Source organism: Macrobrachium rosenbergii, chromosome 21 (genome assembly GCF_040412425.1).
Source record: "Macrobrachium rosenbergii isolate ZJJX-2024 chromosome 21, ASM4041242v1, whole genome shotgun sequence".
In the NCBI taxonomy this organism is placed as follows: Eukaryota; Metazoa; Arthropoda; class Malacostraca; order Decapoda; family Palaemonidae; genus Macrobrachium; species Macrobrachium rosenbergii.
Window position 1 is genome coordinate 70,692,360 of NC_089761.1, and position 26,256 is coordinate 70,718,615.

The 26,256-nt window shown below is 36.1% G+C and overlaps 1 protein-coding gene across 1 annotated transcript in view; it reads left to right on the forward strand.

The window, feature by feature from the left end:
* Positions 1–26,256, forward strand: part of LOC136849552 (general transcription factor 3C polypeptide 1) — a 1,135,756-nt gene that overhangs the window by 729,938 nt on the left and 379,562 nt on the right. Inside the window, 1 exon segment of the mRNA XM_067122889.1 lies at positions 2,017–2,973. Coding sequence (XP_066978990.1) covers positions 2,017–2,973 — 957 coding nt within the window.

Below are 26,256 nucleotides of genomic sequence, written 5' to 3' on the forward strand. Positions count from 1 at the left end.
TGGGTGTCTTGAAAACAATGAATCCTGCATTTATATTGTTTCTCATGATAAAAACCCTCCAAATATTGACCATTCTGCTGTTTTGGATGTATATTTCTTCCGATCGTGCGTCGGATTACGTCGCCAAAATACCGTCGAAAATCGTTAGGAAACCTTATTCTTAGTCCTTTGGGTGTCTTGAAAACAACGAATCCTGCATTTATATTAAGTTTCTCATAATAAAAACCCTCCAAATATTGACCATTCTGCTGTTTTGGATGCATATCTCTTCCGATCGTCGTCGGACTGGCGTCGTCCGAAATACCGTTTTTGAATCGTAAGAAAACCTTACTTTTAATCCTTTGGGTGTCTTGAAAACAATGAATCCTGCATTTATATTGAGTTTCTCAAAATAAAAACCCTCCAAATATTGACCATTCTGCTGTTTTGGATGCATATTTCTTCCGATCGTCGTCGGACTGGCGTCGTCTGAAATACCGTCGAAAATCGTAAAAAACCTTACTTTTATTCCTTTGGGTGCCTTGAAAACAATTTATCCTGCATTTACATTGAGTTTTTCAACAGAAAACCCTCCAAAATTTACCATTCTGCCATTCTGGAGCCATATTTCTTCCGTCGGACGGGCTTTGTCAGCGTCGTAAACCTGGAACATGCGTTGTAACCCAGGAAATAATTTTTTTATGAATATATTTGAAAAGCGTCGTAAACTCGGAACGTCGTAAGCCGAGACCGTCATAAACCGGGGACTGTCTATTTATATATGATAATGATATTTTTTTTCATTTCTGATGGTTGTATACTAAACTTCAGGCAGTGACAAAAAAAGGGGCCAAAAATGAACTCTTAATCTTAAAAACTAAGCGTGCTGTGATTTTTTTAAAAAACTTTTTTTCCGCTTTGGCGCTCACTCCCAAACGCCGCCGGTATACGACAGACGCTTTTGTTAATAGAGGCTCAGCGTTTAAGGGTTAAGGAAATGGCAAGAACTGTGGCTCTCCCCAAACCCCCTGTTTGCTACTAATTCAGAAGTATTATGGATAATATTAGTCCATGGGCAACAAATTTTAATAGGAATTGAAAAATAGAACTTTTGAAACTTAGTTGAGGATTGGGTATCAGTGTATGATCAGTGTGACAGGTTACTGTTAGTTGAACACATTCTGGTGCACTACCCCTGATTTGTAAGTGAATAAGGAAAGAATTGCTTTCAGTCAAAGTTTCTTGCCAAAATTTTGAATTAAAGGATCAAGTTAGCCCTTTATAGCCTTTTTAAAAAGACACTGGGATTTGTTATGACATTGAAATAGTTTGTTTTTAATATAGTTTATAAATGTACAGATAAGTGTGAAAGAAATGCATAATGTCCATATTTGGTATGTATTTTTTTATGTGGTTTTTTAATAATTTCAGATTATTCCATATACTGTATTCATTACTGTGAAAGTGTTAAATGGCCTCCTTGACCCTAATGCTAGCCATGTGGCCCAGATTTCATTTGAGACATTTATCCATGTATTCACTGGAACCACTTTATCAGACTAACTCATACTGTCACTCTCATCCCTCTAGATTGTTAAGGCATAGCAGGTAGTTTTGCTCTTACCAAATGGCTTGTCATAAATGTTTATATTCATATTTTGAGTATATTCTTTGATAGTGAAATGTTTCCTGCCTTATTATTATTAGACATAATACTTTCATTTACGAGAGATTTTTCATTGTTGAGAAAAAAATTCAAAATTTTACTTTCATACTCTTGGAGTACAGTCAGCATATTTAAGGTCTTATGTTTTAATGGTAAAGATAAAATAATTACCTAAATTTGATTTGTGTTTTAATGGTAAAGGTAAAATAATCAACCTACTTTTGATTTGTGTTTGAGAACCATTATCTCTTGGAACTACAGTTAAAATCCTTTTTTTTCTTTTAAATATCTTCAGAGGGAGAGAAAATGAATGTCATTATAACTCTTGTAATGATAATTGGATAAAATTTAAGCAGTTTTTTTCTTTTCAGTATCAGTATGAAATATTCCATCAAGCCTGGGATATGTTGAAGAGGATGTATGATAAGGAAGTAACGTTGCTGAATAAACTTATACCATCTTTGAAATCACAGAGTAAAGAAACCACCTCCATTATCAAACCTGCTTCTTTGGAAATGTCCACAGTTATAGCTGATGATAAAAACCCAGAGGATGAAAATGACATTTCAGAAAAAGGTGTTCCAGTAGTCATCCTTCATGAAGGAGGATATTGTGCAACTATAGTTGCACTATTAGCCACCAAAAGATTGATATTTGATATTGTGATTCCTGAACAGATAATTATGATGGACCAACAACAACAGCCTCTTTTGGATGACCAACCACAGAGCCTACTTCGAAGGTTCTCATCTCATACAGAGATGTCTGGGCGTAATATAAGTGACCCAAGAGATCCACTAAATGAGACGGAACAGCAGTTTCCATCGACTGAGTCACCGGTTACATTTCACATACTTGAAGATGTAAATAAAGAGGTGTCCAAGAAGGAAAGAAATTCAGTAGGTAGTAAAGATCAGAACATAAGTGAGGGGATGGTTTCAGAAGAAGTAATGAAAGGCTCAAGAGATTTTAGAAGGCCCGGGAAGAGGAAAGCAATAGGGAAAGATGTCATGAAAGTGAAGAAATCTAAAGTGAAGCATGAAGAGTTAGAACAAGTGGATGTGTCACATACAGCAACTTCACTGAGAGAAATAGAAGCAAGCAGTCTAGAAATTGATATGATGCACATTAATCAAAGTGTAAAATCAGGAAAGCTTATAAAGTGTAAACCATTTGATGAAGGAACTCTTTTAAAAAATGACATTGAGTTTGAGAAGGTAGAAGTGGAAAATGCTGAAGACTTCAGCAGTCAAGAATTGGGGGACTCATCCCAACCTGGAGAACTATCTTCAACTGAAGGAGAAGATTCGGAGGCTGCTATTGCTTCAGTGAGTTATATTTACCATGTGTTTGCCAGTGTTACAAATATTTAACAGTGATTTGCAAAAAGCTGAGCTAAATATTGTGAAGAATTTTAGTATTTTTGTTTTTATTGCATTTGTATGTTACTTTAAAAAATTAATTGGAAATTAGCAGGAAGAGAGGTATTTTATCATAATGCTCAACTGTTGCTATCATTACATAGTATTTGTTATATAACTACTCGTCACATTAACCTTAATTTACATCTACACAATCTGCCAGATACAGTACTCAACAGAAGAGGCAGAATTTTCTATTCTAAGTGGCAGATAGTACATCTGGATTTCAGAGTTCCCCTGCATATATATATATATATATATATATATATATATATATATATATATATATATATATATATATATATATATATATATATATATATATTAATGATAAATAATATATATATATATATGTATATATATATATATATATATATATATATATATATATATATATATATATATATATATATATATATATATATATATATATATATATATATATATATATATATATATATATATATATATATATATATATATATATATATATATATATATATATATATATATATATATATATAGCTTAATGATAAATAATATTGCCAAGACCAGGAAGAACATTCTTTATTGTACAAGCTTTTGAGGTATAAAACCTCATCATCAGGCTGAAAAAACCGACAAGGATGAGAATCAATAAAATTACAATAAAATGAATTGTCATAATAAATCTTCAGCAAAAATACTAACGAAATATATAAAATGAACAAGTAAATACAAACTAAAAGGGTGAGACGTAAAATAACGAAAAATTAAAAACACAAACATAAAAATATGAAAATAAAACTAAAGTGAAATGTAAACAAACTACCACTCACAAAGTAAAATATTTAACGACCTAATTGAGTACCTACTATGAAATTACACAATAGCTAGTTGAATACCAGACGAGTTGTTGTTCAATTCCGGCTTCATCTTTTTAATAGTCAGCGACTCTGAAATTAAAAGGTCCAGTCTATTTGAACAAAAAGACAGTACCAGAAAATCCAGGTCAGTGAAAGGATGGTCCTGTGCTAAACTGTGTTCTCTAATGGCAGAAAAGGGTGGTTTGGAAAGGGGAAACCTAGTTCTAATAGAAAGACCTCTGTGTTCCAAAATTCTGTGTCTGAGCCAGCGGGAACTAGATCCCACGTATCGCAGACCACACTGCGAACAAGTGAACAAGTAAACGACACAGGAATTAAGGTCCACAGGCAGAGTAGGCTTCTCTCTCAAAAGTGATCTTATTGTAAAAAGATTACAGAAAACAAACCGGAAACTGATTTGAGGGAAACAATGCTTAAGTATTTCTTGTAACTTTTTTCGGACCATATAGCTACTATGACCAAGGTAAGGCAATTTAATGTACTTTACATCTTTACTAGCAGTACTGTACACCGGTCTGGGACAAAACTTTTCATTTAAAAATTTTTTCAGAACTTTGTAAAATACAAAAATGGGATATGAGTTTTCAGAAAAATAATTCTGGTGGAAAACCATATCTTGATGAAATAAATTAAAGTTTAAACTTTTAGACTTTGAGGTTAGAGCACAAAAACGAAAGAAAGAGGTAGTTTTAACAGATTTGTCTTCACTAGATAGGGATTTAAAGAACAACCTTTCTTTTTTGGATTTTAAGTGTTTGTCATCGATTTTAGATTCCAACGTTGAGAAAAAATTGGCTGATGTTAGGCTTACACACAATAGAAAGTTAAGAAATCTCGGTGTTGACGTTAATAAGAAAGTAGATAGTAGTAAAGTTATTTTTAATTTTTCTAACATAAATTTAACGACAGATGAAAAGGAAGTTCTTTCTCTTGGTCTTGATTTTGCTTTGATCCCCATGAAATTCAATTTCTTTAAGTATTTTTAAGTTTTGAAAAACTATGTTCAACTTTGAGATGCTGTGACATTTTTGGCAGTGAAACCCTTACTTCACTTTTTTAGCAAAATTTCCGTAATTGCAAACGATACCTTCAAAAATTTTAATAGAAAAAGGAGGGTGACAATCAGTTAAATAAAGACAGAATCAATATTTTACGTAACCTTAAGAACGATAATAGTATAGTTATTACCAAGCCAGATAAAGGTAGGGTGTTGTATTAATGAATAGGTCTGATTATTTAGATAAAATTAATGAAATACTCTCTGACAATACAAAATTTAGGATTTTAAATGTAGATATTACGAGTCACATTTTGAAATTAGAAGACAAACTAAATAGGTTGCTTAGAGGTCTGAGAGATAAGATTGGGAAGCTACATATAGCTCTTTATTTGCTTCAGGGTCTAAGCCTGGTTATTTGTACGGCCTGCCTAAGGTACATAACATAGGAAACCCTTTAAGACCCATTATTTCCTCAATTGGTACTTTTAGTTATAACCTGTCTAAGTTTTTGGTTCCAGTTTTAAACCCTCTAACTTTAAGTGAATTTAACATATCTAATTCTTCCAAATTTGTTAAAGAATTATGCTCTTTCAATTTTAACCAAGATTTTGTAATGGCTAGTTTCGATGTAACCTCTCTTTTCACCAATATCCCATTAAAAGAAACAACCGACATTATTCTTAATAATATATGTGAAAACCATTTATCAGTGTTTGGACTTAATAAAATAAACTTGCAAAAATGATTACATTTAGCAACTGCTGATGGCATTTTTACTTTTGATGGTAAATTATATAATCAAATAGATGGAGTAGCTATGGGAAATTCCCTTGGACCTGTATATGTGGATTGCTTCATGGGTTATTGTGAAAGGATTTGGATGTCTGAATGCCCTAGTGCTTTCCAACCTTTGTATTACCATAGGTATGTAGATGATACTTTCCTTGTGTTTAAGGAATTATCACATGTTGATTCGTTTTTTGAATATTTTAATTCTCGTCGCCCTAACATTTCTTTTACTTGTGAGACGGAACAGGATAATAACTTGTCATTTTTAGATGTACAGGTATACAGAAATAGTGGCAAATTTGAGATCTCTGTTTATAGGAAAAGTACTTTTACTGGCTTGGGATTGAATTACCTCAGTTTTTCGCCAAAGTTGTATAAGATGAACTCAATACGCACTTTGATTAATAGAGCCTACAATGTTTGTTGTGATTTTAATTTATTTCATCAAGATATGGTTTTCCTCCAGAATTATTTTTCTGAAAACTCATATCCCATTTTTGTATTTTACAAAGTTCTGAAAAATTTTTTAAATGAAAAGTTTTGTCCCAGACCGGTGTACAGTACTGCTAGTAAAGATGTAAAGTACATTAAATTGCCTTACCTTGGTCATAGTAGCTATATGGTCCGAAAAAAGTTACAAGAAATACTTAAGCATTGTTTCCCTCAAATCAGTTTCCGGTTTGTTTCCTGTAATCCTTTTACAATAGGATCACTTTTGAGAGAGAAGCCTACTCTGCCTGTGGACCTTAATTCCTGTGTTGTTTACTTGTTCACTTGTTCGCAGTGTGGTCTGCGATATGTGGGATCTAGCTCCCGCTGGCTCAGACACAGAATTTTGGAACACAGAGGTCTTTCTATTAGAACTAGGTTTCCCCTTTCCAAACCACCCTTTTCTGCCATTAGAGAACACAGTTTAGCACAGGACCATCCTTTCACTGACCTGGATTTTTGGGTACTGTCTTTTTGTTCAAATAGACTGGACCTTTTAATTTCAGAGTCGCTGACTATTAAAAAGATGAAGCCGGAATTGAACAACTTGTCTGGTATTCAACTAGCTATCGTGTAATTTCATAGTAGGTACTCAATTAGGTCGTTAAATATTTTACTTTGTGAGTGGTAGTTTGTTTACATTTCACTTTAATTTTTTCATATTTTTATGTTTGTGTTTTTAATTTTTCGTTATTTTATGTCTCACCCTTTTAGTTTGTATTTACTTGTTCATTTTATATATTTTGTTAGTATTTTTGCTGAAGATTTATTATGACAGTTCATTTTATTGTAATTTTATTGATTCTCATCCTTGTCGGTTTTTTTCAGCCTGATGATGAGGTTTTACACCTCAAAGCTTGTACAATAAAGAATGTTCTTCCTGGTCTTGGCAATATTATTTATCATTAAGCTAAGATTTCCAAGTAGCCGCCCAATTACCGAGTATATATATATATATGTATGTATGTATACCATATTACCATATGTACCATATGTGTATATATGTATATATGTATATATGTATATATATATATATATATATATATATATATATATATATATATATATATATATATATATATATATATATATATATACACACACACACACACACACACACACACACACACACTGGGGACTGACAGTGTGACAATGTTCAATGCTCGTAAAAACATAGAAGAAAAAATGGATAGGCTACAGTATTTTGATATTAGGTGGTGGCCTGAATAGAAATGGACATAAGTCAAGTTGTTGATTGGTTTTCTATAAATACTGAATTTGCATTGAAATGGTTCTCTATGTATTAAAATATCTAAGAAAGGGAGGCAGTTGTCTTTTTCTAATTCTAAAGTAAATTTTATGGATGGTACCTGGTTATTCAAGTTAGAGAGTAAAAATCATTTACATCAACACCAGCAGGCAAAACAGCTAAAATACTGTCAAATGGTAAACATATATATATATATATATATATATATATATATATATATATATATATATATATATATATATATATATATATGTGTGTGTGTGTGTGTGTGTGTGTACAATCTACTGGTCACTGTTTACCAGATACATATGTAATTGTAATAATAGCTACAATGCCTTCTTAACTTCTCGAATCCTTGGCGCTTTTTTGGATACTTTTGTCACTACAAAGCCTTGAGATCCAAGTGCAAGGAATTGAAGTGGTTGTGAAATCCGGGAGCGGGAACGAGCCTGCATCACCATAATCACAAGGTGATCACGTTGCTGACCTGACCACGAGACGGTCAGGTCGGTAACGTGACCACCTTGTGATTATAGTGACGGGTACATTTCCCTCCTGGATTTCACAACCACTTCAGTTTCTTGCACTTGGATCTCAAGGCTTTGTAGTGACAAGCGTATCAAAAAAAGCGCAAAGAATCAAGAAGCTAAGAGGTCATTGTGGCTATTACAATTACATATATAAATACAGTAGACCCCCGTATTCGCGGGGATGCATACCACACCCTCCCGCGAATAGCTAAAACCTGCGAATACTTAGAACCCTTCTAAAAGCACTTAGAACTGCCTATTTTGATAATTCAAACAGACACAAAACAAACTAAAAATGCTTTACAAGTATTATCCTACTTACAATGGGGTTAGGTTTAAAAAAAAACCATCATTTGTTGGAAAAAACCTAAGAAATACCAAAACTTATCTCGAACATAGCCTAGCCTACACTAGGGTATTCAGTACCATGTATACATATATGGTAGCCTAGCCTACACTATAAAGTATTGTATACTCTATACATACACAGTATAGTAATTATTAATATCAGCTAATTCTGGAGGTTCATGCAAAGTGACTTATGATAATTCAGTGCGAAGAGAAATTGAGTAACAAGAATTAGCTTGGCCTGCACTATGGTACATTGCATACATATACGGTAGCATAGCCTACATTATACTGTACTCTATATTCACATATCGTATTATACAAACGTCAACATAACAAATATGCAACTTTTAAAATGTTATGCCTTAATTCACTGTATCCAATAATATTGTATATATTCTTTTATTGCTTTTTGTATTATAAATTGCGGTCATAGTGATCACTGTTTTGGTTTGGAAAGCGTTTATGCAGTGTTTATTTCTCCGTATTTAATTCAGTTCAGAGCGCTTTTCTTGCTTCTAGTTAGCGTAAATGAATCTCTAGATACTTTATTTATATGGGGCAAGGTTATTTTTCGTTATACAAAGTGTTTTTAAGTCGAAACATAACTAAAGTACGTCTTATTGTAAAAGTAATTCATCTATTTTTTCGTTAATAGATGACGATGGCTGTTTGAGGACATTTGTTTTGTGTAAAAAAAAATTCAAGGTTCCGTTCACTATTTTCACGTGATTTCATCATAATATGAGCTTTACGTATTTATCGTTTATCAGCGTAAAAATAACAGTAATGTGGTCTTTCATGCCCAGTAGTTTTGATTAAAATACTTTCTCTCCAATTTTAATTTAGATCAAGTTTCATCCGTGTTGCTGATGCATGATAATTTATAGTATAGTCATTAGCAGCTTGAACATTGTTTTCTCAGCTTTAGCCACAACTTGCAGCTTAAATTTAGCAGTATATTTCCTTGACAATCTTTTATCCATGCTGACTAAGGGTATAATTTAAAAATATATCAGTCCTATTCTACTTGACGTCATGTGTGTTATAAGCTACGGTAAATGTTTATTACTGTACGATGGTTGAAATACCAGTAAATGGCTGTTGTTGTCCAATTCGGTTATAAGCAAAAGAACAGTTTTTTGGTCGGTTGTTTATGGCTATACACATTTATGCAAGAGTATAACGTTACTAACAATACTTTTATCATTCTCTTTTACTTTTTTAACTAGAAGATGGGATGAAGAGATGGAGAAAAAGTTGTCAATTGTAGTTTGGTCTCCCTCACTGCCTGATTGTACACTGCTGCCTGCACCAGCACGGAACTTAAATATATTTTAAAAATAATATTGCGGTATCGGTATTAATTGCTTACCCCATTGCAAAATCTAATTATTGTAACTCGAGCATTACCTGAGTAGTTTAATAGTTTTATCACAAAAAGTGCATTTAGTCATGAAAATGAGATGAAAATACAGTAATTAGTGAATATTTCTGAGTGAAAAATACCGCGAATGGGCAAATTTTCCGCGAATAATCGGTAGATATGTTCCACAGAGAAATCCATGAATATGTGAGTCTGCGAATCATGAGATCGCGAATACGGGGTTTTACTATATATATATATGTGTGTATATATATATATATATATATATATATATATATATATATATATATATATATATATATATATATATATATATATATATATATATATATATATATATATATATATATATATATATATATATATATATATACAGGCAGTCCCCGGTTATCGGTGATCCGGTCTTACGGCGCTTGTCTAGTGACAACGATAACCGGATTTTTGACACCTATCCCTGGTTATTGGCGCTGATCCCCGGTTATCAGCGCCGATAACTGAGGACCGGCAATATTATCGATTTTCAGTTTTCTGTGATTTTCGGTTATCGTCACGCTGTCGGGAACGGAACTCTGCCAATAACCGGGGACTGCCTTTATATGTGTGTGTGTGCACATATGTATGTGTATATATGTATATATATGTGTATATATATATGTATGTATTTTTATATGTATATTTGTGTGTGTATGGGTATATATAATATATATATATATATATATATATATATATATATATATATATATATATATATATATATATATATATATATATATATATATATATATATATATATATATATATATATATATATATATATATATATATATATATATATATATATATATATATATATATATATATATATATATATATATATTGTTAGGAACTTCAAGATGGTCTGAAGTTTTTAAGGTTCTTTTTGGCCTGTATTTCAGATCAGTACCACAAAATGGGTAAGATCCCTGACAAACCAACACTCAAAGAGCACAATCTCAGAGAGGATACACAAAGCCACAAACTAAATTAACAATAATTTATTACAAAACAACACATAGCAAAAGAACCCCTCTGAAAACTGAATGATGGGGAGAAAAAAAAAACACAACTAGCACACACAACAACAAATCAGTCACTTCCTCTATCGCCTACCTAACTAGCATGCTAAGAAATAAGAGAAAGTGGAAGTAAGAAAAACACTCTTTCCCTAGCATACGATAGTAGGAGATCCAGGGGGGGAAAGGAAAACCTTAATCTATATATATATATACACATTTCAATTAATACCTTGTATGAAATACATACATTAGCAAAATATTAACAAGGATCCAATATTTTGGTTTCACAACGCAAACAAACACTAAGGCTAAATAGGGTAGTCCTTGCAGATGAATGCCGATGCTGGCACACTGTAGGCGTACAACTGACGTCCTTACAAACGATAAAGGGGATGCTGCTCTGACGCACGGAGAAACTAATGACGATAACAGATATATAATAATAATAAAGTGGGCTTACTCTTCTTCGCCACTGGAGGGTCTCCTCACGACTCCAAGGACGCAGTGTAAGGGCAGAGGCAGGAGAATACAGAGCGTATCTTACGCTCGCACAATGGGCTGTTCACGAGAGCAAATGCTGAGCTCTCCTCCAAATAATGAAGAAAACGGGTAGATAAGCACGGTGAGACACCGAGTCCAAGCCTCCAGCAACAGGCCCCAAGCACTCCAGCTTCAAACTAAGGGCAGGAGCACACGAAGTCACTCACAAGTGACGCAACATGGTGCAGGTGTGCAACAAGAAGTATCCTCTACCCAAAAGGTAAACTGCCGTAGACTGCCAAAAATTGTAGCACACTGGTCCTTCTATGACGGAGCCGAGAACAGAACTCCTGAGATAATGCCACAAGGCCCCCTCGACAGCTCCGGGAGAGGGACAAATATGACGTGGCACAGAAGACGAATGGCTGAATCACCATCACAAACATGAAAAACAAGAAACAAACTTCATGGGTGGAGTACCAATATAAAACAATAACAATCCTTGAGGGAAGGTAAAAGACCCAAAATCCAGCTTTCAGAGAGAAAGGCAAAAGAAACTAGATTAAACAAGCAAAGCATACGTTAAAAAGGGCCTGCAAAACTGAATAAATTATTAATTATATATATATATATATACATATATATATATATATATATATATATATATATATATATATATATATATATATATATATATATATATATATATATATATATATATATATATATATATATATATATATGACCCTGATCTCTCATAGGGTTGACTTACACTGGTCTGGCTTCAGTACTGTTGGTCATGCTTAAATAAGACACAGGGGGTAAATTTAGCAATGATCTGTAGTATCTAAAACTTACACAAGGGCCCACGTATCTAAGCGAACTAAAATTTACAGTAAACACGAGAGAGAGAGAGAGGCTGAAGGGGAACCTGGCAGATGAGCGCGGGGAAGTACGTCTTTTCCCTAACCTCGACAAAAATGCTCTGCCTACAAAAGGATGCCTTTTGGGCATCTTCCTCCTGCCTTGTAATACCTCAGAACCCCCGATTTCTTCTCTACTGGACATGATTGGCCCTGGCACTCCTCCTTAGGCCTATCAGCCAATCGGTGCCAGGTAAGGTGAAGCTAAATCCCAACGAACTTTTGGGGGTTTCTGGGGGTAGGAAAGTTTCCTCTGTCTGAGAGAAGATGACCGTTGACCCATCCTGTAATGGCGTCCTACGACTGCATCAGGATTCCGGGGAATTCTCACAAAGACTGAGAAGGGCTTATATAAATATATATATATATATATATATATATATATATATATATATATATATATATATATATATATATCTATATATATATATATCTATCTATATATATCTATATATCTATATATCTATCTATTATCTATCTATCTATCATCTATCTATGATTCATATACAAGCATTACTCTATAAATATATATATATATATTTAATATCCAATATATATATATGATACCATCACCGGAAATAAAAGCGATATTTTCATATATATTTTCACCGATGTTACGAAGGAATTTTAGTTGATAATAAGTTAATTCGTCCCGTGGGCTCAAACCAGCAAAGGACAAGAACTCAGGACTACAATGACGCCTTAGCCCACAAAGTCAACAAGTGAGGTATAAGTTATTACCGACCCTCATCTACAAATCACCGTCGAACTCAGGTATTTGTATTTAGAATCATAATATGGCTACATGCGACAAACGCACTACAAGGTTAGCATGGCAGAGGTGGGTTGATACTGATTCTACAGTAAATACAAATACCCGAGTTCGAAGGTGATTTGTAGGTGAGGGTCGGTAATAACTTATACCTCACTTGTTGGCTTTGTGGGCTAAGGCGTCACTGTAGTCCTGAGTTCTTGTCCTTCGCTGGTTCGAGCCTACGGCGACAAACTTATTATCAACTAAAAATTCCCTTTGGTAACATATATGAAAATATATTATTTCCTAGGTAGAGCGAATTGATATTAAAGGACGTTTGTAGACTAATGTTTATATATATATATATATATATATATATATATATATATATATATATATATATATATATATATATATATATATATATATATATATATAATATATATATATATATATATATATATATATATATATATATATATATATATATATATATATATATATATATATATATATATATATATATATATATATATATATATATATATATATATATATATATATATATATATATATATATATATATATATATATATATATATATATATATATATATATATATATATATATATATATATATATATATATATATATATATATATATATATATATATATATATATATATATATATATATATATATATATATATATATATATATATATATATATATATATATATATATATATATATATATATATATATGTATATATATATATATATATATATATATATATATATATATATATATATATATATATATATATATATATATATATATATATATATATATATATATATATATATATATATATATATATATATATATATATATATATATATATATATTGTTATAATTTTAAAGCTAGGTCTTGCTAGATAAATGGGGTATACTAGGATGATACGCAACTTAACCTTAATTACCACAAAAAATCTGGACTCTGGCCTTGGGGACAGCTAAAATTACAAACGACTAAATATCAGGGGGTTAGTGATTAGGCAAACTGAGGTTTAACTTAATTCATTATATTTACAAAAGAAAACACATCAGAATAATCGTAGTGTAATTCTGGGTTAATGAGAATTTCCTGGAGGGAGTACAATGGGTTTCCCACTTCAAAGGTTGTTGATGAAGTAGCGAGGCCACTACGCACACAGTTACACTTAGATCCACAGTTGGGTACTCCTATCCTGCAGTCGAAACACTCACTGTTACTTAACCGAAACTAGCACTGTAATGAGGGAATCGAGGAATTGCATTGAAGATGCCAAAACTGAACTTGATTCCAGTGACTCAAATATCATACGCTTACGTTACACTTCTCGTAAATGCTTTGCAAATTAAACAGCACAAAATACAAAGCAATGCAGGTCTCACTGTAATTATATTGCACTATGAAAAGAAAGGAACACAGTTGGAGGAGATGGGGAACGTGGATGACGGAAAACCTTAATCCTGGTACATTACCTTTCGTTAGGAGCTGAAGCTCTCTTATGAGGCCTAGCGAGGGGCAGGGCAAGCGAATCAGTTCACAACAAAAGTTACTTTTTACTGCCAGCCACATGTCAGAAATAGGTAGTTGATAGAGCAAGGGATGGAGCTCTAGATTCTGTGGTGCCACTGACAATTCTGAGAGCAAGCTCCTCTCTCCAGGACCCTTTATAGCTTCAGAAGTTACGGCTTTCTCTTCCTAGGTGGCATTGTGGTCACTCTGCGTAGGAGGGAATATTCTTAATAATATATATATATATATATATATATATATATATATATATATATATATATATATATATATATATATATATAATATATATATATATATAATATATATATATATATATATATATATATATATATATATATATTATATATGTGTGTGTGTATAGTTATATATGTGTGTATATACAGGCAGTCCCCGGTTTACGACGGGGGTTCCGTTCTTACGCTGCATTGTAAGCCAAAAATTGTCATAAACTGAAATATCGTCAAAAATCCTAAGAAAACCTTACTTTTAATGCTCTAGGTGTATTGGAAACGATGTAAACTGCATTTTTATTGAGTTTTTCAGGAAAAAACCTCTAAATTTTGATTATTCTGCCATTTGGAGCCATATTTCTTCCATCAGATCGGCGTACGACGCATCATAACCCTGGAACATGTATCGTAAACTGGGAAATAATTTCTGATGAATATACGTGAAAAGTGTCGCAACCTCGGAATGTCGTAAACTGGACCAGTCATAAACCGGGGACTGCCCGTATATACAGTATATGTGTGTGTGTATACTGTATACAGGTAGTGCTCGAGTTACGATAATTCGCTTTTACGATGGGGTTAGCAATTAATATCAGTACAACAATTTTTTGAAAATACGTATTTTTAAATTTCGCGGACGACTGGCGCAGGCAACAACGTACAATCAGGCAGTGTACATTGTACGATATGTTGGCCCGAGACTCTGGGAGGCTGGAATAGGTACATTAATTCAATGAGCCGACCTCACTTGCTCTTGTTGTGTCGGAAGTTAAAATAGGTCAGTGTTCGCTTGCAATGTTTGTGTGTTTGTAAACACAGGTAGTGCACGAGTGACGATAATTCGTCTTATGATAATTCGAGTTTACGATGGAGTTAACAATTAATACCAGTTCGACAATATTTAGAGAATATTTTTAAATTTCGAGCTGGCACAGGCAACAGCGTACAGTTGTTGTACAATCAAGCAGCAAGAGAGACCAACTTACAATAGACCAACTTCTTTTTCCCCATCTCTTTATTCCATCTTCTAGTTAAAAAAGTAAGAGAATGATAAAAGTATTGTTAGTAACCTTATACTCTTGCGAAAATGCGTCAGCCATAAACAACCGAACGAGAAGCTGTTGTTTTGCTAATAACTGAATCGGATAACAACTGTTTTGCTTGTATTTCAACCATCATACGGTTAAACAATTACTGTAGTTATGTTAAAAATGACGTTAAGTACTGATATATTTGTACACTATACTCTTATCCGCTTTGGAGAAAAGATTGGCAAAGAAATATAGTGCTACAGTAAATTTAAGCTGCAAGTTGTAGTTGAAGCTGAGAAAAGAATGTTCAAGCTGCTAATGACTATAAATTATCGTGCATTGGCAACATGGATGAAACTCGACCGCAAATAAAATTGGAAAGTATTTTAATCAAAAGTACTGGGCATGAAAGAACATATTACTGTTGTTTTCACGCCGATAAAAGATAAATACGAAAAGCTCGTAGTATGATGATGAAATCAAGAGAAAAAAGCGAACCGAATCTTGATTTTTTTTTACACAAAACAAACATGCCCCCAAACGGCCAGCCGCCAACGTCATCTAATAATGAAAAAAATAGCTAAATTAATTTCAGAACGAGACATATTTAAGTTATATTTCGACTTAAAAACACTTCGTATAATGAAAAATATATATGCCCCTTATAAGTAAAGTATCTAGAGGTTCATTTACGTTAACTAGAAGCAAGAAATGCCCCCTGAGCCGAGTTAAATGCGGTGAAATAAAGACCGCGTGATCAATTCCCAAACCAAAACATTTGATCGCTATGATCGGAATTTATAATGCAAAAGCATTATAAGAATATTTACAATTGGATACAGTGTAGTAAAGCATAACTTTTTGAAAGATCCATGGAAAAGATGCACATTCGTTATTTTGATGTTTGTATAATATGGTGTTATTATGTGAAAATAGAATACAGTATAATGTAGGCTAGGCTACCGCATATGATATACGAAAGTGCAGGCTAGGCCTTGTTTGTTATTCAATTTCTCTTTATACTGACTTACCATGTCAATCTGCATTGAACCTGCAGAATTAGCAGACACTAATAATTACTATACCATATATGTATAAAGTATACTGTGTAGTGTAGGTTAGGCTACCATATATGTATAGATAAGTAAGTATACCTTAGTTTTACCAGACCACTGAGCTGATTAACAGCTCTCCTAGGGCTGGCCTGAAGGATTAGACTTATTTTACGTGGCTAAGAACCAATTGGTTACTTAGCAACGGGACCTACTGCTTATTGTGGAATCCGAACCACATTATAGCGAGAAATGAATTTCTATCACCAGAAATAAATTCCTCTAACTCTTCATCAGCTGGCCGGAGACTCGAACTTGGGCCTAGCAAGTGCTAGTCCACCGCTCTGCAGACCCACCTAGCGAAGAGCTACATATATGGTACTGATTACCCTAGTGTAGGCTAGGCCATATTCGAGTTACGATCTTTTCAACAAACAATGGTTTTTTTGGAACCTAACCCCATCGTAAGTAGGGGAAGGCCTGTATGTATATATATATATACAGTATATATATATATATATTATATGTAATTTTTTTTTATAGCGTAATCGCTGTTTCGTCCTCAAGGAGTACCTTCCATGGTCTACCAGAGCTCCATGGTGACCAAACTAATATCAAAGAATTTTCTTCTAGTTGGTCTTTTGGCCAGGTATTGTGTCGGAATGATTAACATTATAACACATGATGGAGTATATAATGGACTCAAAGATAAGAGGGCACTTTCCCTTATCTTCAGCAAAGTTGAACCCAGTTTTTCCAACATCAAAAGAACCCTGCAAGAAAGAGAAGTGACTATTGTGCATGCGCATCCGCCCTCTTGTTTACAACCGGACCGTTAAAAGACCAAGGAGCCATTATCCTCTGTTTGGTCTAAAGCGAACAGTTCACGTCGTTACCAGCGCTCTGAAAAAATTCTACTTTTTTCTCCATTTTAGTATCGAGGATTATGGAAACATCAAAAATAGCAAGATAAGTGCTCAATATTAACAAACAGTTGAAAGTTTTAGTTTTAAACTTCTGGAATTTATATAATTTGTGTGTTAAAGCTGGAACCCGGCTCGTTGATCGCTAGCCTACCTATAGTACATTCACATCAGCCGTGCATTTGGTGCCTAGTGCTGTCCCTTATGACGTTCCTGATTGGCTAGTGGTCAGCCAATCACAGCACTGGAAAATGGCCAGCCTGCAGTCTCTCTCAAAGCTCCAGACAGTGAACATCTCCGCTCCGACACCTGAAGAACATGTCTTTCAAAAGTTATAACTTTCATTACACCTCAGTTTTACCCAAAGAATAGTAGTGTTTCCCAATTTCATCACTAAACATGTCAAGCCAGTGGCTGAAGGATTATAATGATATATGAATTATTTACTTCAATAAGCTCAATGGTAAGATATTTGGTAGTGAAATAAACAAGAAATTTTAAAGATAAAATGTAATGACTCGTCTATGGCCATCCGAACAAAGAGGTAACTTCTTTATGCGGGTGCGACCAGCTGCACTTTACAGTAGCGCCCTATTAGGGGCCGCGGTACGGAAAACAATTAAAATGTGTAATTATAGACTACATACATATGTAGATACACAAAAAAGTATATGTGTATGTAACTTTTTTTGTAGGGGGCGAGGAGGCTCACAATATTAGTAGTGTAGCTGATTGCAGACGGCCATAGATGAGTCATTACATAATTCTAGGCTCGTTTGTTGAACTAGAATGCAAGATCTGACATACAAGTGCGGCCCCAAATAACAACAAGCGAAAGCAAGAGATTCCTCTAGAAGTAGGCCTAAGGAATGTGTAAGGAGCTGGCTGGTTGCTCAGGATAGGCTATAGTATGCGTGCATCCCCCCACATTTTAATATTCTTAATCGCTTACTTGCTATTTTCATATTGATTGATAGCCCTACCTATACTTTTTAGGTAGCATTGCCATCCATGACATTTAAGCTCTGAAATTTTATGAGACACAAGACGATAAATGATGAATGCACTGTACAGTATTTTGATGTAAGGAATGAAAGAATACATTTTATCTTTAAAAATTTCTTGTTTATTTCACTATCAAATATCTTACCATTAAGTTTATTGAATTAAATAATTCATATATCATTATAATCCTTCAACCATTGGCTTGACATGTTTAGTGATGAAATTTGGAAACACTACTATTCTTTGGGTAAAACTGAGGTTTAATGAAAGTTATAACTTTTGAAAGACATGTTCTTCAGGGCTCGAAGCGATGTTCACTCTCTCCAGCTTTGAGAGAGACTGCAGATTGGCCATTTTCCAGCGCTGTGATTGGCTGACCACTAACCAATCAGGAACGTCGTAAGGGACAGCGCTATGCACCAAATGCACGGCTGATGTGAATGTACTATAGTTTCGTAATGCATTGATTGCTACCTAGTTTCGTAAAACGAAAATTGTTTTAAAATTAACCAAATGATTTAACTAAAAGAAATGTTCCACAACTTATTATTAATATGGAAAAGGCTTTCAGATTATACGATGTCTACAATAATCTAGGCAGTAAGTGAGAATAATTCAGACTAGATTAATAGTGGATGTTGTCTGTAGCCTATGTACATCCTTGGATTACGTATCCTAAGTGGCCAAGCTTAGACTGAGGACCCTAGGATCTGATAATAATATCTGGGCAAAGTAAATCGATAGCCTAACAATGAGGCTACATATTAGTGTAAATTTTTTCCCTTTTATGTAAGGCTGTGCACCTTAGCATGAGCTAAATAATCCAAGACTAGCCTAGGCATTACCCTATATAAGTTACGTTGTAACTTTTCATGAAACATCCCATTTCTGGACTAAATTCTTAGCCTAGACCATGTAATTAGGACTAGATGAAATCGTAATCTGTGCTGGATGAGATGGTAACCTAGCCTTAAGGCTACATACTAAGGTAGGCTAATTGTGTTTTGTTTATGTAACCCATACACTTGAGTGTGAATTAAATAATCCAGATTAGTAAGTTATAACCTGGTTATAAGGTTTCACTAATAAGGTTACACAATAGTGATTACTGTTTTATATAGTAAACCAAATAGCCTAGGATTGGATATAAACAACAAACTGGGTTAGACAAATAGTTGAATAATTATAAGGTTATAATAATCTGGATTAGGCAATACCCTATACTAGGTTAACAAAAAACAAAAAAGCCTAGGATTATACAAACAGTATCCTAGCCTAAATAAAATAACCTAGTTTGTTATGACTCGGTAACGTAAAGGTGATATAAACCCAGAACAGGCAGTAGCCTAACCATATTAAGTAGGAACCCCCTTATAAGGAATATCTTACAATTAGCCTAAAACAGCAATGGCCAAATATCAGATGAAAAGGTAGTCTCGGTGACATAAAACAGAAAAATAGATAAGAGAATTATTTTCTGTAAAGTTTATATCTTTTAAGCTGTAAATAAGCCTAGAATAGGTTAAGCAAGAACCTTCTAAGAAATCCTCTATTCTTAGCTTAAAGTAGATTAAACTAGAATCATTACCCAAAGCTATAAAAAACAGTAGTTTGGGTTAGTCAAACAAATTAGTTCATAGCAGTTAGTCTGAATGGCATGACAATTGGAATTAAAAATTTCACTTGGTCATTGCAAAAGGACTAGCAGTGTATAAGTAATACAGCCATGTACAGGTATCAAAACTATCCTAAACCTTAGAAGGTTTAACATAGATATTTAATTAAATGTATTAAAACTGTACAATTGTAATCAAATTAACCTGTAATATGAAAACTATATGAGTAACTACAGAAGTGCCCCTCATTTAAAAACAGTTATACTAACTAGCTTCTGAAAACAACTTGCTTTATATCACTACAAGGCCGCCATTAGGCAGGATCCTCAGTTCAATATGCTCCTGGCAGCAAGTTTTAAGGACGAAACAGCTCTTTTTAAGCTGTCTCAGTGGGGCCTAGGGTTCAGTAGGGGTGAGGAAGGGGGAGATTATCTTCCCGGCAGAACTCCGGCAGCAGGTATTTAACCCTTCCTCTGAACAACATCAATGTGTGGGCCAAAACCCATTAACATCAGTCGCCAATACCTCCCAGGTTAACCCTGTGGAGGAAGTAGAGGAATCTTTACATGGAGTTCACATTCTTATTAAAAAATATGGAGTGAACATTGCCATCGAAATGGCCCTGCTGAACCCAGAAGGCTTAGGGACTTAAACTTAAGCTAGCCATGGGATAAACCTCCCAGAAGGAATTCTATTCCCCATGCAGCTATCATTGCTGAATAGGATCTTTCCCCCAAAAAGGAATCTGGGATCCACCTAACGCAGACTAAAATGTGTACTTTTTTGGAATGGTATAGTAACTTGCCCAGGACTTCTGTCCCTTCATTAGCAGGCATTTACAGTTTAGTTGCTGAAGCTCAGATTGCACAAGCTCCCCCAAAAGGGATAGACATTTTGCGGCAAGCTCCCCAAAAAAGGGATACACAGTTTGCAGCATTTGATCAGTTCTGTAAGGAAATTGAGTTTTTATTGACCTTAACCCCAAAAGGGATACACAGTTTGCAGCAAGCTCCCCCAAAAGGGATACACAGTTTGTGACATTTGATCAGTTCTGTAAGGAAATTGAGTTTTTATTGACCTGTACCCCTAAAAGGAAACACTGCTTGCAGCAAGTTCCCCCAAAAGGGATACACAGTTTGCGCCATTTGGTCAATTGTGTAAGGAAATTGAGTACCATCAAAGATGCCCTTGCCACAGAATGGCAATATATAAGGGACATCAAGCATGATTCTGAAGAGCAAAGTCAGTCAGTCATGTACACACCAGAGTGTAAAAGTACTACATCCTGTAACCAGAAAGTGAGTGTAGATACAAATGCCGCCCAAACAAGGTCTGATTTTAGAATTCCGACTAGGAACAACAATGGGTCAGTTTGGAATACAGAATTTCAGGCCAAAACATAATGGGCTCCAGTACTCGCCCCTGATGGTACTGATAATCCTTGGTGAGACACCTCAACGTGCACTTTTCTCCCAATGGCAAGTAGGTGATTAGAGTGAGAAAAGCTATGATCGAAGTTGTAAATGTAGAATTTACAAACGGCAGCATTCCTTAATACAGAATGGCACCTGGTACCATCCTTACCAGACATGGAGAAACCACTAACAGAAATGGTTTTCTTACCTGTGCCTATAGCATTAAAAACTAAAGAAATCACCCTTTACCATGTCAATGAAAAATGGATGTCTACTTACTTTTTGAATTAGACCCAAGTTGCTCACCAAGTAGCCTCATCAGAATTTTATGCTAGGCTCCGACTCTTCAGCATTATAACCTCTACCACCTTGCTGGAAGATGCCATCTTAAGGCTTCCAGAACATCCCAGGATAATTTTTGCTGTTGAGGCCAAAAGTCTTACGAGAACCCGAAGAAAAGCACTCTTTGACTTCCTAGAATAGCGCATAAAATTGCGAGTGGAAGCATTGGAGAGCTCCATCAAATCACTCTCCAGTGTCACTGCATTGTTACATTCTAACCCCTTCTGTAAGGACCTGTTAGAGGAGTCTGTTGTGGCTCAACTCAATGAGCATGCCTACCAATAGAATTGTACAGTGTACGCAAGCTCTTTGTTGGTCGAGTCGGTAGAACTGTGGACTAGCACTTGCTAGGCCTGAGTTCAAGTCTCCGGCCGGCTGATGAAGAGTTAGAGGAATTTATTTCTGGTGATAGAAATTCATTTCTCGCTGTAATGTGGTTCGGATTCCACAATAAGCTGTAGATCCCATTGCTAAGTAACCAATTGGTTCTTAGCCACGTAAAATAAGTCTAATCCTTCGGGCCAGCCATAGGAGAGCTGTTAATCAGCTCAGTGGTCTGGTAAAACTAAGGTATACTTTTTTTTTGTAGTGTACGCTTTTTTGGGAAAAGAGGAATTCAGGAAACAAAGAATCCAAAATTTTCCTTTACCCAACCCCATAAAAGGCTCACTTTGATCCAACCCCAAAAAAGGCTCACTTTGATAAAAAATCATATAAGCCTTCAGTCACCGCCAAAAATTTTTCCTCAAAAAACAGTTGGGTGGTCAGAAGGGACAATTCCCAGCAAAGGGACATCAGTAACTTCAAGGCCATCCTTTATCACAAGGTCCAAAAACCATCTCATAGGGGGAAAAAGGAAAAACAACACCTGGAATGTCTATCAAAGGTGAAGGCAGAGGAGGAGGCAGATACCAAGGGGAATTATCTTGGTTGGGGGTCAGCTTAGATGACATCGCAGACAATGGAAGTTTTCCCTGTGGGGGAACAGAAACTTGCGTATTTTTATATATGTAACTTACCCAGTAATTACATAGCTAAGAGTTTCTTGCCTCAGCAGCTTAAATAAAAAAATTTACAGGGTTAGCACTTCAGTTTATTGCAGGTGCTGGTCTCTCTCACTAACGAGAGTATCAGGAACTACTCGGCAAACATTCATCATTACATTTCTGCTGATGCTCGAGTCAACACAGAGCATCTATGTCAGCTTTGTTCTTAAATTTGCCGGTCAGAGACCGGATTTTGGTGATGTTTTATCGCCGATTTCGGGAGCCTTCAAGCTTACAGCATTCAGGACAGTTTTTTATTGTTTTGTTTAATTTGTCATATTTCACAACAGTAGCGAACTTATAATCAAGTGTTTAACTACCGATAGCATAGTTTAACCAACGATTTCGCCTTTACCGGTGAATGTAAACATTGTGTTTGTTGCCGAACAGTAACATGATATTGTTTCTTATCCGCAAGTCTCAGTCTTAATTAGAATTTGAGACTTGTATGTATGATGATACAGCGTGTACTTATGTATGATGATACAGTGTGCACTTCGTCTTGAATAGCGTATAATGTTTGCTACCAAACAGAATTTCCTTTGTAAAGAAACAGTTTTGCGTTCGCTGCCTCTTCTTTAGCGTAAAATATTAATGTTGTGTTACCTACCCAACCAATATTTTCATTTTTGAAAGGCATAACTGTAAATCTCAAGCTTGTGGCAGGAATTGAGACATGTAGATATCATCTTGGTCCGTAAAGGTTAACTTTCCTTTTCCGAGTAGTGTAATGAACATAACCTTGTATTCACTCCAGACTGATTTGTTGAGCATAAATTTGTTCTTAAAAATTAATTGAACATATTATTACATTTTACTTTGCAGAGAACTGAAAAGTGTAATCTGAATTTTTGAGAATGAAATGCACCAGCGAGCCTCAAAATAATGTTTAATGAGTATTGAGATATTTATGTTAAAGGAATTAAGATATCTGTATATGGTACTCTGTGTTCTTCATAAAATTCTTAAAAAAATTAATTGAACATATTATATATTACACTTTTCTTTGCAGAGACTGAAGTGTGTAAGGGCAGAATACAGTGGGAGAGAATTGTGCTCATTGTTTTGGTTACGACGTGCTTTCGGAGTATGACGGGAATCATGAAGAGTTACACATTTTTTAACTCCTTCTACAAGCACCCAGTAGCGCTCTCCTGCTCTGAATGCAAAACGCTTGGCGCCTGCTTGAGCTACTGGCTCGACGGCTGCCAGCTGCAGAATGCTCAGAGCCTGCTCGAACTACTGACTCGGCGACTGCCAACTGCAGAACGCTCGGTGTCTGTTCAAGCTTTTGGCTCGACTGCTGCCAACTGCAGAGCGCTCGGCGCCTGCTCGAGCTACTGGCTTGGTGACAGCCAACTGCAGAGCGTGCTTGAGCTACTGGCTCGATTGCAGAACGCTTACGCCTGCTCGAGCTACTGGCGATCGACAGAACTGCAGAGCGCGTTTAATTGCCAACTGCAGGCTCGGGGGCGCCAACTGCAGAACGCCGCCTGCTCGAGCTACTGGCTCGGCGACAGCCAACTGCAGAGCGTTCAGCGCCACTGCAGAGCTACTGGCTCGGCGCCTGCCAACTGCAGAATGCTACTGGCTCGATACTGGCTCAGCGGCCGCCAACTGCAGAGCACTGATGCCTGCTCGAGCTACTGGCTCGAGCAGAGCGCCGATGCCTGCGCTCTACTGGCTTGACGGCCGCCAACTGCAGAGCGCTCAATGCCTGCTCGAGCTACTGGCTTGACGGCCGCCAACTGCAGAACGCGTGGCGCCTGCTCGAGCTACTGGCTCGGCGACAGCCAACTGCAGAGCGTTCGGCGCCAGCTTGAGCTACTGGCTCGACGCCCGCCAACTGCAGAATGATTGGCGCCTGCTCGAGCTACTGGCTCGGCGGCCGCCAACTGCAGAGTGCTCGATGCCTGCTCGAGCTACTGGCTCGACGGCCGCCAACTGCAGAATGTTCAGCGCCAGCTTTTGGGCGCTTTCGCCGCTGTCAGGCACTGGCGCCAGTTACTGTTACTGGTACCCTGGCGCCATCTAAGTCATCTCTCTCCCACTGCTAACCTTCCTGCCCATTTTATCCACTTGCTCCCACGCCTGGCTCCCTCACTTCCTTCTCGTGCCATTGCCAGTCTTGTTTTAGGTTAACAGATGTTAACCTTGTGATAGTGAAGTATTATGCAGTGGAGGAGGTGTCTATTTGTCCCTCGATTCTCCCAGACAAAGGTCCCTGTCATACTCCCATACACTAGAAGGAGACATACTGGAAGTCCAAGGGAGGTCGGGGGGGTTACACACGGGTATTCGCCCCTTCAGTTGAGCCTGTTGCCGGTCCCAGGTATCAACAGACAGCCTGGGAAGGCATCTTTCTGGATGTGTAGTGGAGGGGGCGGCTGCTCATCCCGCTGATTCTCCTAGGCGCAGGTCACTGCCATACTCCCCTCTACCTGGGAGGAGGCATACCAGTAGCCCAAGGGAGGTCAGTGGGGTCTGCCCACGGGCAGTCGTCTCCTCAGTCCAACCTGTTGCATCCCAGGTTGCGACAAGAGACAGCCACTGGAAAGGCATCTCGGAAGTGCATCGGCTGATTCTCCTAGGCACAGGTCACTGCCATACTCCCCTCTACCTGGGAGGAGGCATACCAGTAGCCCAAGGGAGTTCAGTGGGGTCTGCCCATGGGCAGTCGTCGCCCCAGTCCAACCTGTTACATCCCAGGTTGCGACTAGAGACAGCCACTGAAAAGGTGTCTCGGAAGTGCATCGACTTTTGTCAAGTTCTGAAGAAGCGCCGCCTCGTAGGAGCCATCTTCGTCGTTTTACGGAGGATTCTTGCCCAGTCAGAGACACTTCTCTGGTAAAGATCCGTTCCCACATCTCCCTTACAAGAGAATGAGGGAGCCCTCCTTCAGTTCTCAACCTTTGTGCAGCAAGTTGGACACCCCAGAGCATTTTTCTCCTCTCCTCAGCGCCAGGAGTGAGGTTCTAGCTCTCTACACCTCTCGGGCGAGCAGTTCCAAGTTTCACAAAGTGCTCTGTTTCCTTGGAACATCCTGTTTTGGTG